The following is a 16,451-nucleotide window of genomic DNA, read 5'->3' as shown; positions in this document are numbered from 1 at the left end:
CAACCAATGACATGGACACACATAATCATTGAAGATATAGCTACAAACAAAACTTAAATACACTTGTAGTTTAGACCCTACCATAGTATCCTACCTCTTTACAATTTCACACTCCTTTTCGGGCCCTTGATCTAGTGTGCCTTATCCTATGTTACTTCAAACTTATTTGGGCTCTATAACATCCTATCATTGTGAGTATTCAAACTAGGACATGATTTAGCATCATAAACCCCAACACTCATGACTCCCCTTCTGGAGGTCCTATTTTGGTGGGATTGGACACCTGTAAGGACCATGGTGCCCAAATTGGACACCTATAAGGACTATGGTACCCAAATTGGACACTTGTAAGGACTATGGCACCTAGCACATGTCCCTCCAAAATTTGAGTTGTTGTTAGTCTCGGCCTTCCCATTTGCAAATCTGGTCTCAATTTTGTATATGACTGTTGGAAGTAGGCCTAAAAGTGAAAATACCTTGAGAACCCTATATAAAGGCATCATCTATAATTCATTTGATCATCTTTTCATCATCTAGCAATTTCATTCACAAGCATTCCTAATTCCTTCAAGAGTAGATCTGAGTATGAACATCGAGCTACATCAGTCTATCTTCAAGTATGTTTTCATAATGGCTTTTGTTATGATTTATCATCTTATTGCATCAACATTTGGAGGACTTATCCAAAGAGCACTGGCTTTTATTATGATTTATCATCTTATTGCATCAACATTTGGAGGACTTATCCAAAGAGCACTGCATCACCGCCATTATCAATCTTGAGGTATAATCTTATGAATTCAGCATTTCATTTCAGATTTAGCCTCTCCCCTGCCAAGGGTAAGCTCTCTTTTCTAATTAGTCATAGTTGTAGTGGAAGTTAATTCCTACCAAGGGTTTGACTTAGACAAACTCCTATACAACACAATATTTTCCCTCTTTTCTATGTGCAGATTACAGATACGATAGCAAAAAGTTGCAATATTACAAAGTGCAAATTGATACAGATGGTTCCAAACTTTGAACAGGCAAAAACCCTTGGACTATGTCAATTAACACACTCATCCGACACTTTTTGGCTGAATTTGGGAGAGCATGATCTGTAAAGCATCTTGATCTGTCTTCTAATTTTTTTGCTAATGCAAGCACCTCCATGACTAGGGCGCCTAGCACACTTATGCAGCATTTTCAAGCTCAAATTTCAGTTACAGATTCCCTTCTGTATCTTATTTCTAAATCTGTACTATGTTAGCTTTTTGATCTATTTCTATCTGTTTATGCTAAATATTGTCAATTTCCTAGCAATTTACCTAGTCATTTCTTATTCACATCAAATCATATCAAACACAAAAGAGGAAATAATCATCCATAGCATACAGCTCTCCTTTGGAACTAAAGTTGGATCTTGGCAGCTATTTCCCCTAATGAAATTGATATTGATTTAAGATCTTAGTTTATGTCTCTAAGCTAGGACCCCATTTCCCATAATTTCACCTACAAAGAAGATCCATGGCATAAAACCATGAACAAGCTGCTAGTAAATGCTTACATCTATCAAAGACAAGTCAATTGAAGGAGTTGATCTCCCTCAAAACAATATTGCATTCATTTTTAAGCTGAAATAAACATTGATTCTTGTATGCATGTTCATGCAAATTGGCAATGCTATGATCATCATGCTAGAAGTGAAAAACAATGTTATATAAGCATGGCAACAACAAGTAGTAAGAGTCATTATCATGCTCAACCATTTGAAAACACATACCTACACTGTCCTCAATAGCATGAAGCACACCTTTGTAGTCGACAGTTATGCCAGATTGTTAATAAGTAGCTATTTTGTAGCCGGAGTATTATTTATGTAAGTATTAGACAGCTAGTGTAATCTTGTTATTAGATCCTAATGGGTAGTTGTATTGGCAATTCCTGGCTATTGGTAATCTTAACCAACTGTCACGAAATATTTATGTACTCATTTGTGTCTCAGGAACCAGTTATGATCTTGTACACATTGCATACAGTAATAAACGACATCTCTTTCTAAAACTCTTGTATTGACATTGTTAAGTTATGTGACTTTATATTATGCAAATGATATCTCTATTTACTTTGCATATTAATTCATAAGTTCCCTACGAGAGTAAACATTTTGTCATCATCGTCGATATGAAACCTGAAGATCTAAGCCATAGAGAGGCAGTATGGCGATAGGCAGTTTGGTGATGTAATGGGCCGACCATTTGAAGAAGTATTGGAAACTAAAGAAGAGGAAGAAACAATCGAGGACAAATTGACGCAAGATCTGGTATACTTGTGGGAAGTATCCATCAATCAATACATTCAAAGGGAGGCTCTCTAACGAGAGGTCCCTGAGAGCACCATCCAAGACAACCTAACAATGAACGACGTGGTCGACCACCTTCTTCGACGACTACCAAGGCACGTACTTTCATTGACCTTCAAGATCTTTGGGAGGAAAGGGACCGAGAGAAACGTCGGCAACAAATACAACGGTACGTACTACAAATAATAGAGAGGGAGGAGAGGAATTGGTGAGGAGATCTCTCCAACTTAAAGAGCAAAGTGAACGATGACGATGGATATGAAGAATCGTCAAGAAGTCACAGAGTCCAACAAGAGTAAAAGTAGAAATGTCAGTCGAAGAAGTAGTGGAGAGAGACAACCATCCGACAAAGGAGACACAACACCTCGAATGTGGAGTGAGTGGGATGAAATTGCCAGGAAGCTACCACTACTCGACGAAGTAGACGAAGATCTTGCTAACCAAGTAAATAAGCAATCTATACAATCAATGTTGGACGAAGACTCCAAGAGCGAGTTCACAGAGAGTAGCTCGTTTGTACAATCGATACACGACAAAAAGGACGAAGGAAGGAACCTCAAGAACGAGGTTGCCGAAATATTTGAGAACAATCGGCATTGCATCGAGAACCTATTTATAGCAGAACAACCGAGAATAGGGGGCCTGAGTTGAAGACCCCAATGAGGGGGGAGTTGAGAACCAAGGAAGGTAACCAAGGTACAAAAGACATAGACAGTGAACATGTAGAGGACTCACATGTGGCCAAGAGTGCAAGTGAAGCACCTGAACATCGAGAGTAAAACAGTCCAATCTGGTCCTTGGCACACAATACACACCGATTGAGAACGATGGTGACCCCCCTAGCAAGTACAAGTGTTGACAGGCATAAACTTCCCAAGTTCACGAGGAACGGATCAGAAGATCCTATAAGGCATTCATTGTAAGACATGTGAGACTATATGGTTGGCACACAGTCAAATTGATAAGGACTATTGGTTAATGTCATTTCCCACAACACTACAGGGAGTGACCATTGACTGGTTCTCAGACCTGGCAGATGAACACACGACATCATGGAACAACCTAAATAAGGCATTCCAAGAGGAATTAAATTCCAAAGGGATGATTATGAGATTGCTGCTGAAATTTCTAACACCACACAAGGAAAGCATGAGAATGTGCGGGCTTACAATCATAGGCTCAAGGAGTTGTTGGGTAAGATGGAGAACTAGCTAACCGATAGATTGAAAAAAGGTGGTTCATTGAGGGATTGATTCCCTTCTTGAGGAAGAAAATGAAGGTAGGACCTCCGTCCTTGTATGATGATGCTTACAATCGAGCGATGGACATCAAATGTGAGCACAAAATGTTGCAAGGAAAGAAGAAAGCAAGCGACAACGAGAGTACAGAGGACAGTAGCAGTAAGGAGGAATCAAAAGTACAAGCCTTGAGAAAGGACATGTTGCAAATGATGAAGGAATTGAAGACTGAGAAAGAAAGTCCAAAGGAAAGCAAAGAAATGTGGTGCACCGACTATAAAGTAGAAGGTCACACAAAAATGACATGTCCAAAGAAATTGTTTTGCGACATCTGTCAAGTACTAGGACATTCCATCAAGGAATGCTCGTACAACTTAAAAGCAAAAAGCACACAAGTGCTCTTTGCTCAAAGGGAACAAGCAACTCTGTTGATCATACCACCAAAATCACTTGCCAATTCCAATGCATCGCCTAGCGGATACTATAACAGGCGAGCAAATAACAACCGCCACAATAATAATAGTAACAATGGTGGCTCAAGAAGCAAAATACAATACAACATGAAGGGGAGACCCATGATCTAGTGCCGAAAATGCAATGAATGGGATCACTTTGCCCGAGAGTTCCAAAGCGATCAAAACAACTTAGGCATTTTATGCAAATGGTGTGGAACCAGAAATCATGAAAATGTCAACTACTTGAAGCAAAAAGGAGTGAACATGGAAGAGCCAAACGAAGAAATACTGACAATCACCAGGTAACAAACAAAGAAGACAATATACCTAGATCCCCATACGGAGAAGAGATTTCGGGAAGCCAAAGCTGATGTGGAACGGGCAATGGCAAATAGAGCCTCAAATGAAGCCACCAGTACTCCATTGCGATCGAGTCTAAAAACAATATAGTATGACAAATGTTGCAAACAACAATACTTATAAACGTAACAAACCTTCTACAAACTATGCCACAATTGAAAATGGCGATCACTAATATAGTATGTGAAGACACAATTGGTCAGAAACAAGGTAAATCACAAGAGGAACCAATGGTGAAACCATCAGGTGAAGGTAACCTAGCCAGTGACCTAATGTTACTAATAGTGAGCATTGGGAGGAAGCCAACCATTGTCAAGATGGAAATAATGGGGTGGTGTTGTGACGTATTCACACATCGCCCCATTGCAAATGGGGACCCCTATTTTTTTCGCTTTGTGGGGTTTTGCTTTCTGGGTTTTAGAGTTTTGTCTGTTAGCCTTTGCTTTTCGAGTGTCGCCAGGGGGATCACTTGGATAGCAAGCTCTGCTTGAGCTAGGTCAACTTGGTGAGTGATGAGGTCTGGAATGTCATCCTGATCTTCAAATGCCCTGAAATTTGGCTAAGTCTGGAATGTCCTAATCCTGAACTTTGGCTGTCTAGAATGTCCTGATCCTGAAATTTGACTGTCTGGAAAACTGAAGAATCCTCCAAAAACTAGATTTTGCAATATAACTCCTGGAGGTCCAAAACCACTCTCAAACATCCTAACAGTATATATGGAATATAACTTAAAGTATAAGAAAGAAGAAAGATATATTCCATAAAAAGATCCTGACGGAGAGTCCAAAATGTCAAATTTCGCTCCTGACCCTTCCAAAGGGTCCAAAGCGAAATTCTTGAAAACACTAATTTCTCCCTTAGCCAAAGTCAGGATCAAGATGGAGATGCATGAGGAAGTATCTAAGTTTGCCTCCCAAGGAAGATTAGAGTTTGAAAAATCAAGAATCAAGGTCAAAACATGATTTTCGCTCCTGACCCTTCCAAAGGGTCCAGAGCGAAAATCCTTATAACTCTTGTTTTCTTCCTTATTTTGGCTAGGCGTTGGCTTGATGGAGGATGAATGGGTATGTTTTTGCCTTGAGAGGGAGTTAGAAGCTTTGAAAAATCAAGATTTTAGCCCAAAAGGAGAATTTCGCTCCTGACCCTTCCAAAGGGTCTAGAGCGAAATTCCCTATAAACTTCATTTGCTCCCTTGTTTTAGCTTGAAACCTTGCTCCTTAGATGGAAAACGATCTATATTTGCCTCCAGGAGAAAATTGAAGTTTGAAAAAAGAGCAATCAAGCCCAAATTGTGATTTTCGCTCCTGACCCTTCCAAAGGGTCTAGAGTGAAAATCAACCTAAGACTCATTTCTTGCCTTATTTGACCAAATTTTGATTTGTAAGGCATCTTGAAGGGAAGAGTGGACATGTTTGGACGTTGGAAATGTTTGAAAGCTTTGAAAAAATGAAGGATTCTAGCCAAGAATGAGATTTTCGCTCCTGACCCTTCCAAAGGGTCCAAAGCAAAATTCCTTGCAAGCCTATTTTTTTGACCTTGCTTAGACCACAAACCTTGTCTCCTGGGTGAAGAATGATGTTTTGTTACCTTCTAGAGAAGATTGGACTTGAAAAGATGAAGGATCAAGTCAAGAATGAGATTTTCGCTCCTAAACCTTCCAAAGGGTCCAAAGCGAAAATCCTCCTAGACCTCATTTCTTTCCTTATTTGGCCAAGTTTTGATGTCCAAGGCATGTTGAAAGAGAGAATGGGCATATTGAAACCCTTAAGGACGTTTGAAAGAGTTAAGGAATGAGTGTTTTAGCCAAGGAAGGAAATTTCGCTCCTGACCCTTCCAAAGGGTCCAGAGCGAAATTCCTTACAAGCATATATTTTTAACCTTGCTTGAGCTTAAAACCTTGTTCCTAAGGCGAAGAGAGAGGAGATTTTGCCTTGCAAAGAATATTGGGATTGAAAGAATGATTATTTTGGTCTAGAAAGGGAAATTCACTCCTGACCCTTCCAAAGGGTCCAGGGTGAAATTGTGCAAAACCTATCTTTTCCCTTAGTTTCATGCCAAATCTAGTGTGGATCATGATTAAAGAAGTCCTTAGGAATGACTTTGACTTATCAATGATTATCAAATTTGAAGGAATTGGGCCAAAAAAGTGAATTTCACTCCTGACCCTTCCAAAGGGTCCAGAGCGAAAATCTTAAAACCACCTATTTTCCTTGCAAGTCTAGTCAAACGTTAGGTTTTCATAGCTTGGATGGGTGCGAGGAGACATGTTCTTGCCTTTTGAAGTTAATTGGTGTTGAAAAATGATGGAAATTAGCCCAAACCAAGGATTTCGCTCCTGACCCTTCCAAAGGGTCCAAAGCAAAAATCCTAGGATCACTTACTTTCTTTGCAAGACAAGTCAAAATTTTGATTTTTATGGCCTAGATAGGAGTGAGGCAATGTGTCCTTAGTCTTGGAGGTGAATTCAAGTTGAAACGATGGAGGAATGAGCCTAAAACAAGATTTTCGCTCCTGACCCTTCCAAAGGGTCCAGAGCGAAAATCCTAAAACCCATCATTTTCTCCAAAATTTGTGCCAAGCCAAGCCTAGACCTAGGTAAGATAAGCCCTTAAGATTGCCCTTGAATGGATTTTGGCCACCAAAAATGTAGATTTTGAGCTAAGGCAAGGATTTCGCTCCTGACCCTTCCAAAGGGTTCAAAGCGAAATCCTAGATAGGTCTTGTCCCTGGCCATGATTTTGAGCGAATTTTCCCTTTTAGGCCTTTCGGGGATCAAGCAAATGTTGTCAAGTTGAGAGATAGATCCAATTGAGGGAGTCAAAGGGAGACAAAGTGAGAAGAATGGAATTGAGTGAGGGAAGACAAGCCAGGAATGAATTTCGCTCCTAACCCTTCCAAAGGGTCCAGAGCGAAATTCTTCAAATCAACTATTTTTCCCTTGTATGAGGCCAAGACTTGGATTCTTAGGGCGTGGTTGAGGATGGAAGGATGTTATTTAGCCTTGCAAGATAGATTGGAGTGAAGAAGACGAAGGATCAAGCTTAAAACTTGAATTTCGCTCCTGACCCTTCCAAAGGGTCCAAGGCGAAATTCACAAAATGTCCTTTTTCCTTCAAGATTGAGCTAAGCCAAGACGATGATCAAGGCAAATTGGGCCTAAAGATGGCCATAGGCATGTGTTTCAATAGGTTTTGAGTCCAACAAGTAAGGATTTTGAGCTAAAGAGTGGATTTCGCTCCTGACCCTTCCAAAGGGTCCAGAGCAAAATTCCCCAAATCACCTAGTTTGCCCATGAGGAAGTTCAAGTTGTGGATTCCTAGCCTTTGGTGAGGAGAAGGATAACGTATGCTTACCTTGGAAGGCATTTTGGAGTAGAGACATGGTGGAATTTGTCCAAAAATGCAAAATTCGCTCCTGACCCTGCCAAAGGGTCCAGGGCGAAATCCTTTTGAAACTGCTATTTTTCACCTTGTTGGGGCCAGGCAAGGAGTTAATTGTGAGGTAATGTCGAAAGGAGGTCTAAAATGAGCCAGGAATGCAAAATTCGCTCCTGACCCTTCTAGAGGGTCCGCGGCGAAATCCTTATAGGGCATGTCCCTAGAAAGAATATTGAGCAAGCTTCATTTTAACATCTTCTTGTTGATGATTTAAGGTAGAAAGTGCTATGTTGAAATGAATTTATTATGTGTCCTTAATCATCTTTCGGTTTGTCTTGCAGTTAAAAGAAGACTGAGCCAAGACAAGGATGACCTTCTCCAGTCCAACACCAACAAGGACGACCTTCTCCAGTCCAGCATCAACAAGGACGACCTTCTCCAGTCTAGCATCATCAAGGACGACATCTTCCAGTCCAGCATTCCAAGGAAAAGTACACCATCCATCCTGCACATCAAAGACAAAGGAGGTTAGAGCAAGGGTCCGTTGGAGAAGCAGACAGTTTCAGAAGAGTTAACTAAAGTTAGCTTCTCAGCATCATCAAATTGAATATCTACCAAGTTGCAAGTGTCAGACAAGGTGGCATCCTAGTCATCACTCCTCCAGTCGGATTGGTCCACCTCAGCGTATCCAGATTCAATGTACCTGACTCATCAAAGATGGCACTAACTTCGATGTACCTACCCCGGTTATCCATTGGTCGAATATTCCAGAGAAGACATGTGTCCAAATAATGCAATTATTTCATTGGCTAGAATTGAGTTGTTGTAACAAACCCTAATTAGGGTTTTCATTGTAAAATCTCGGCCATTGATCTCAAGTTGATCTGAGCCATTGAATTGTATTAAGGGCACTATATAAGCCCTGGCTCCTCATTTGTAAAGGGGAATGGTTAGCTAATAGACAATAGGGAGAAAATAGTTGATAGTCGGTGAATAGGTAGTAGAATAGCAGATAGAATAGCAATTAGAGTAGACTAGGAAGAGAAAACAAGACATTGTTGCCTTAATTGTAAAGGCTTCTTTTTCATTGAAGATATGGTGAAATATGTCGTTTCGTTGCAATATGCATGGTCTCTTGTTGAATCTTTATTTTAGATGATAGATAATTAAATTGAATGAAAGAAGTCGTTGAATGCACCTATGTGGAATCCGTCTAATCCATACCACTAGCCTCTTACTGATTGTAAGTGCGCCCTGCGTGGGCAACTGGCATAAAATGAGCTTAATCTCTAGTCGTTACACGTCTATTGCTCATGCATTAACTTGAATGATGATCAGTATCTGATGGTGTCCGATTTGAATATATTTGAAGCATCCCCCAGAAGATCGCACTGAGTTGGTGTTGAATTGTTCAACTTGATGGTGAGACCCAGCCCAGTAGGACTCCACCTAGTCGTTCATCCATCTTCTCGCATTCTAGGTAGTAAAGTAGACTTCCTGAACCCTGCATCTTTTGTCATTTGTTTGTCTTCCAGTTAGTTAATAGGACCTGTGATTCCAGCAAATCAAACGTTTAGGTCGTGAAGTGTAAGTCCCCTTGTGATTCCAGCAAAATCACATCATACCACAAAGAGCTTATCCACGAGTAGAGAACCTACATACCAGAACCTTGGAGTTGCCTCGACTGATCCTTCGGCAAGATCTTCAGCAGTCGGGAAACTTTGCTCAAGAGAGGATAAGGTACCTTTAGGTATTTTATTCTGTGTTTGGTCGTGTACAAAATACACATCAACGGGTGGAAGCTCACAAATACCATCATCGACAAAGGGTTGAGAGTTAATGTGTTGCCAAAGGACACTTGGAAGTGCCTTGGGAAACCAACACTCTGGCCACCAACCTTCCACTTGGTGGGTGCCAACCAACATGGCATTAAGCCATTGGGAACATTGATAGCAAGTAACAATTGGGATGCAGTACTTTTTCTTGGACTTTGTAGACATCCCGCTAGAGAAAAAGGCATATGATGCATTCCTTCGGAGAGGTTGGTTGATAACCACAAAAGCCAACCACAATTGGAAGCGGAATACACTGTCGATCAAGAGTGAAGGAAGTACGTCAGCAACCTCAGGAATCAGGCAGTGAGTGAGGAATTGGCATCCTACGTTCCCCCTAGAGTACAAAGAGTACAAGGAGGGAGTGGCACAAGTGGATGACACGCCAACTCGTCATTTTGAAAGAGGCAAGATAATGAAGCATGAAGAGCCGAGTGTGAAAAAGCTAAATCTTGGCAATGAAGACAACCCGAAGGTCATCTTGATAGGCGACGACTAGGACCCTGTACTTAAGGCAGCTGCATTCAAGATATTCATGGAATACGAGGAGACCTTTGCCTAGACATACAAGATAATTAATGCTGAGCATTTGACTCAATGTGGGATATTGGACTAACTTATCTAATTAAAAATTTCTGCTTCTTTTGTTTAAGTTGTTTTTTATTTTTTCTAGTTTAGTCTGCAAATGTTGCTTTTTATATATATTTGTGGTAGTTGTCTACCTAGCTGCACCAAGTTTTGAGAAAGTTTCTGGCATCCTTGGAAATGTGTCCATCATCCCCAAATCCACCCCCATTTCTAAAACTTAGATAAGTACTAAAATAGTAACAAAAGTGACAGTTAAGGAATATGTTATGAAGCCGCACAATTTAACTTCTTACAAGATAGGTTTTGATTATGTTGATGGACATTAGGTGTAATTAACTTACTAATACTTACAATAATGCTCCTTTTAATTTCCTCATCGTGCTAAAGATTTCAAGAACCAAGATTATAGGTTGCCATAATAAAGAATTGCTAACACACCCAAATTCCTAATTTGGGACCACTTCTTTAACTTCAACAAAAAATGGTTAATTTTAGATATTGCAGTTTCTGGATTAAACAAATTAAGAAAAATTGCTCAAACACTTTAACCCAGAAAATGCAAACTCTAGCTTTATGGACTGTGGAAATTTCATGTCAATTTTTCCCAAATCTCTTAGCAATTTTTTGTTTACTTACTAGTTCCGTTATTTTTCCCTTGCTTTCTAGGTTGGGTTTTCTCTGTGAATACTTGGCTTTTTATTTGTGTATACTTTCTTTACTGTTTTGATCACCATATATTCAATTTTATTGAGTTGAGTTTCAGAGGCTGAAGTTACTACAGATCTAGACAGAAGTCCCCGAGAGCATGAAATTTACATGCACCACTGATTGGAAGGTCATGCATCTGTACATTGGGATCATATGCATCTGCAGAGGTTGGGAATTGGAATAAGAATTATGATGTTTTATCAGGCATAGAGGTGGGAGGCTTGCAAAACTACAGAGAAGGTTTTTTCCTATCTGATTATCAGAGAAAATTACTTAGGAAAATCATTTACGAATTGCAGAACCTGAGACAGAAAGAATAGCCAGTGAAGGAATATACTGAGGAGCTTTACAAATTAACCTTCAAAGATGTTCATATTAAGGAATAAAATGAGAATGTATCCAGGTGTCTAAACGGTTTAAAGATTCCTATTCGAGTTAGTTATTTTGCATAGCATGTATTTTGTAGAATGTGTCATTAATTAACCAATTTGACCAATAGAGTTCAGAATTAAGGTTGGAATAATTTCAGTATTGATGATTCTGAGGGCATGAGTGAGGAAAAAAACAGGAAATTCAATGAAGACAAGTTTCAGTATTATGTGTATGCATACAAGGATCGTGGACTTCGAGATAGATTTGTTGCCTTTCAGTAGCATGTGAATTCAGTGATTTAATAGTTTTTTGTGGGCTAAAAGGGTTCAAGTTTTCATGATTATTCATTTTCCTTCTGCCTTTCGCTTTTACTGTTCACAAGATTTTTCATAACTGTCTCGAGATTTGATTCATGAAAACCAGTCCATTTTTTTATGGGTTTAGACTCTTAAGAGTCCCATAACTCCAGTTACTGTAAGCCAAAAAGGTCATTTACAAAGGTGTTATTGGAATAAGGGTGAATAAAATTATAGAAATATGCAATTCAGTTTGTCCAAAGAACAAACCTTCGTGAACAATATGATGCTGCCTTAAAATGCTAAAAAATTAGACAGCTTGAGATTTGAGAAACTAGCAAATCAAAAGGGCTTTCACAAAAGAGGCCAATGTTCAAATCCCCAAAAAGACAATTCCTAAACTCATTATCAAATACAATTTAGCAGTTCCTATCTAAAGAATGGTTGTGTAATGGTTATGGATACTGTCATATACAGAGGACTCAAGTTCAAATTTCACATTGTGTCTTCAATTACCAGTTGCGTCTCAGATTTTACCAGTCAAGACATAATTGTATTTTTTATCAGTTGGGATGAGCCCTATGTGATAAATCATAGGGTGTTTTTATACTGTTAAAATTTCGAAAAGAAATAAAGCATGAGACCATTTATTTTAAGGGCAGGTCCTCATGCAATTGCTTATTTTGACTAGTTATCACTGTCAAAGTTTTTAACAGTAATTTGTTGAGCAGTTGGCCTTATGAATTTTTAATTTCACTACTTATTTTTAAGATGTTATCTTAAATTTTATTTTTTTGAAATATATAACTATTTTAAATTATTGTTTTTTCCTCAGTTAAATTGTGAAAATAATTCAACTGCATAATCCTCCCAATGAAAATTGAATACAAATAACATACATTTCAAAATAGCTTGAAATTCTAGAATTGAATGTTGATCATCCAGGAGAAGTCTAACACCAGTTACATCAATAATTCTAAGAATGTTCCCAATAGAGTGTCTAATAACGTAAAAAATGATCCCATATCTACATTTGAGAGTTTTATAAAGGAGAGTTGGATTTAATCTAAGAAGTTGTGGGCAATTGCAGGGCCTGTAATTTTCACCACTTTATGTGACTATTCAATTGGAGGCATTTCACAAACCTTTGCAGGACAATTGGGTACTGTTAACCAAGCTGCTGTGGCCATAGGGAACACGGTCATTTCCCCACTTGTTTTTGGAATTACAGTAATTGCAAAAAAAGAACACCCATTTTTTTTTTCATCTGGCTGTGTTCTCTGTCTTGAAATTTTACTAAGTGAATAGAAAGATGAATTTTACAATATGCTTTTAGAAATAAGTAGGGAGCATACTGGGTTTTGGAACAGCCGAACAGTACACCGAAAACTCATGAACTTTTTATTGTATTCTCTCTGTATTTTAATAAGTGAAAAGAAGGGAAATAAATTTATGGAGATACCTGATATCTTGTTCAATATGCAATTACTGTTTATTTTCAGCCTTCTTTTTCCACGGTCTATTTTGAAATCACTAAAATAGAAAAAAATACAGCTATTAAGTTTAAATAAAAAATACACTTATACAGCCACATAAAGACGTGTAAATCGATTATAACATACGACGGCCTTCTAAAAAAGACTCATATACCATGTTTTTTTTTGGCTTGATCCTGAACTAAAAAATAGCATTTACCTTCTACATTGTCCAAAATTTGTACCTTTCAGTTTCGACCTCATGACCAGCTTAGAGCCTAAACAAAACCTTACCAATCCAATTACACATAAATTCGAATGTGGCTTGACCCTGAAGTAAAAACGACCTTAAACTTATATTCAAAATGTACCCTTGCAACCTTAAGACCAAACCAGATAATAAATCAAACCTGACCGATTCACGTACACAAACACTACAGAAATTTGATAATTATGCCCATCAAATTTGGCATCTCCTAATTTCGACCTTGTGAACAAAGTCAAGACAAATTTAAAGAATACAAAATGAATTGACTTACCGCATCCAATATAAGGTGGAAAAAAATATGCATTCAAGCGAATGGTTTAGCCTAGCATAATTAAAAATCTATCAAAAATTTGACATTTTCTAATAAGAATCCGATTAGGTTTATGGAACTTACTAGACCTCTTAGCAACTCAGCTCTTCGTGGTGACGCCGATGCCAGTATAATTCTCTTTGAAGAAAGCAAGGGCAAATGCTGAATCAACATATTTTTTACTATTTGGATCTGATTTTAAGTCTGCTGCAGTTCCGACTTCTTAAAAAGAGAGAACGATATACCTACTGTGATTTAAGCGCCATTTTCTCCAAAAAGATTTGTTTTCTAATTTTTTAGGCGAAGGTTATCGGCCAAAATCAGCCCGCCTCAATTTTTTGATTTAAAAATCCTATCCAAAATCTGTGCTCTCCACGAAACATATATGCATAGGCCAAACTTCTGAAGTCTTCCCTGCTGTTTGATTCAAATAATGAAAACTGCATATTTTGCGCTTTTTTGGGGTTTTTAATGATAAATATATATTTGTTATATTTTTTTTAAAAATGGTATTTAATTTATTAGTTCTTTTTTGTTTCAATGATAAATATTTATTTGTCATGATTTTTTTTTTTAAATTTGTATTTAATTTATAAGTTCTTATGGAGAATAGTTATGCATTTATTGTATTTAAAAATTTTCATGAGTTAATCAATCATTATATAGAATTTAAAATTTTGAACAAAATTTCTATAATATGTATTTAATTGTCTATAGTTAGTTTAGAGTAGATAAAAGTAGAGGAAAGAGAGGGAGAGAGGAAGATGAAGAGAAATAGTAGACGGGGAGATAAAAATATAAAGAGAGATAAAGAGATAGACAAATAGAGGGTAGAAAGTAGAAAATAGAAAAGCATTGACATGATGTCTCTTTTGATCATGAAACATTAATAGTTCAATTGCTAAAAGATTGCGAAAAAAATTCTTTAATTGTTTTTATGTTAAGATAAAATTAAGTTGTAATTATGTCATATTGAAGTAATGAACTTGTAAGAGTTGTGGTTTCAAGTTTAAAGTTTGCAAACTTAACACTTTGTTTTTAGATTACAAGAATGAGATATCATGAAGATGAAGATAGTTATCATTATGTTACTATTCATTTATTATGTTTTGACTATTTTGTAATGTCATACTGTTGGTGTAATTATTTATTCATCTTTGATATAATTACTGTTGACACTTAAAAATAATTACTTTTAATTATTTTTAATTCCTCACATAATTAATTAATTGATTATGTTAATTCGAATTCTCTTCAATATTAATTAAATATAATTAATATTGTCACTATAGTATGTGACTGATTTATTTAATAAATCAATCCCTTTCTTTATTCTTCTAAAAAATTAAATCCTCACAAATCTTCCTCTTGGCTAATTAATTTCAATTAATTAGTTAACCTACATGGTTCCTACAAATCATCTTCTTAATTCATCATTAACCTGATAAAGTCTTCTAGAAACTCCCTAAACTCACTTAACCTTAATCTTCTAATTTTTAATTCCCTCCACTCCTTCTCTCTCCTAATCAAATCCTTTTACAACTCCTAATCCCACCTAACATTTCCTCTAATCCCCTTCCTAATGAGTTGCTAGTGACTAATTATCATGATTAGTCACAAAGTCAACCCCTTGTCCCTTCCATCCAACCACTAGCTTTAAATGCTCTTTTCCTAAGTGAATGTGAGATTTTCAAAATCTCACATTCCTCTAGGCATCCCCTCTCCCAAGGAATTTTTAATTCCTTCTTATTCATCCAATCCCTATGATTATCCCTTTTTGGAGAATTTTTAATTCCTCCTCTCCATTCTTCAAGGAATGTCACATCCCTTGCTCCTCTCAAGCCACATTGGGAAGCCTTCCCAATGCACCTTGCTCCTCTCAAGGCACATTGGGAAGCCTTCCCAATGCACCTTGCTATTCTCAAGGTACCTTGGGAAATCTTCCCAATGCACCTTGAGGAGTGTGAAGACAAGAAATGCCTTTAAGGCATATCTCTTGGTCTCCACACCCACTCTTGGGCCTTATGTGAGCTCACAAGCAATCCTAACCCTTCATCTTGAATCCATCCTAGCCATCCATTATTCCTCTCCCCTTCCTATAAATTGAGGACTTCATCCCTCCATTCTTCATCTCCAAGTTTGATAATCTTATGATGTCCTTTTGAGCCTAGGAAATCATCTTGGAAACCTTATCATGTTCAAATCATATCTCATCCACACTTGATCATCTCATCCTTATCGTCTTCCAAATCCATTCCATTTGTGCACAACATTGGAGAGCCATCCACATCAAGCAAGCAAGAGGAGCACATCAAGTGGAGCATCACCAAGGGGCGCCTTCACTTCATCAAGCTCAATCTGAGGGAGAGGTATAAGATTTTGTGAGGTATATGCATCTTATTCATGTTTTTATGTGTTTTGGAGTTATGTCTTTGATTTCATATGATTATATGTTTGACTTGCATGTTTTCTAACTAAATCCACTTCACAAGTCTTTTCCCTTTTTCATTTTGGCACGCTCGGTGGGACCCACGTCCCTAAGAACTAATGTTTTTTATGAGTTTTTGTGAGTTGTGAGACGCAGGTTCCGGAATAACTTGATCGCAAGAAAAAAAAAAATTGGGGGCTCTGTATTTCAGCGCGAGTGCCTTGGCTTCGGCGTGACCGCTCTGTGCATTCTCCCATCTCCTCCTCATTCTTCTTCTTTTATCTATCTTCTGTTTCTTTTATGTTTCTGTTTCAGCACGACAGCTCTGCGATTAGCACGAGTGTTTTTGTGAAAATTTGAATTCTTGTTATCTGCTCTGTTTAATTCTTTTTTTTTTTGC

General features: G+C 37.8%; 1 protein-coding gene across 6 annotated transcripts in view; it reads right to left on the bottom strand.

Annotated features, from left to right (window-relative positions):
- LOC131036591 (uncharacterized) overlaps window positions 1-14,071 on the bottom strand; it is a 71,382-nt gene extending 57,311 nt beyond the window's left edge. For 5 of the 6 annotated variants that reach the window (XM_059213796.1, XM_057968493.2, XM_059213794.1 and 2 more), the window contains exon 1: window positions 13,708-14,061. In XM_059213796.1, the coding sequence (XP_059069779.1) occupies window positions 13,708-13,797 (90 nt within the window). In that variant the 5' untranslated portion in view covers window positions 13,798-14,061. Of the gene's footprint in view, window positions 1-13,707 lie in introns of all 6 variants that reach the window. The other variant, XM_057968492.2, reaches the window with a different exon arrangement.
- Window positions 14,072-16,451: the final 2,380 nt, after the last annotated feature.

This window comes from Cryptomeria japonica, chromosome 11 (assembly GCF_030272615.1).
Source record: "Cryptomeria japonica chromosome 11, Sugi_1.0, whole genome shotgun sequence".
In the NCBI taxonomy this organism is placed as follows: Eukaryota; Viridiplantae; Streptophyta; class Pinopsida; order Cupressales; family Cupressaceae; genus Cryptomeria; species Cryptomeria japonica.
The sequence above is the reverse complement of the archived record's forward strand: the minus strand, read 5'-3'. Positions and strand labels throughout refer to the sequence as shown.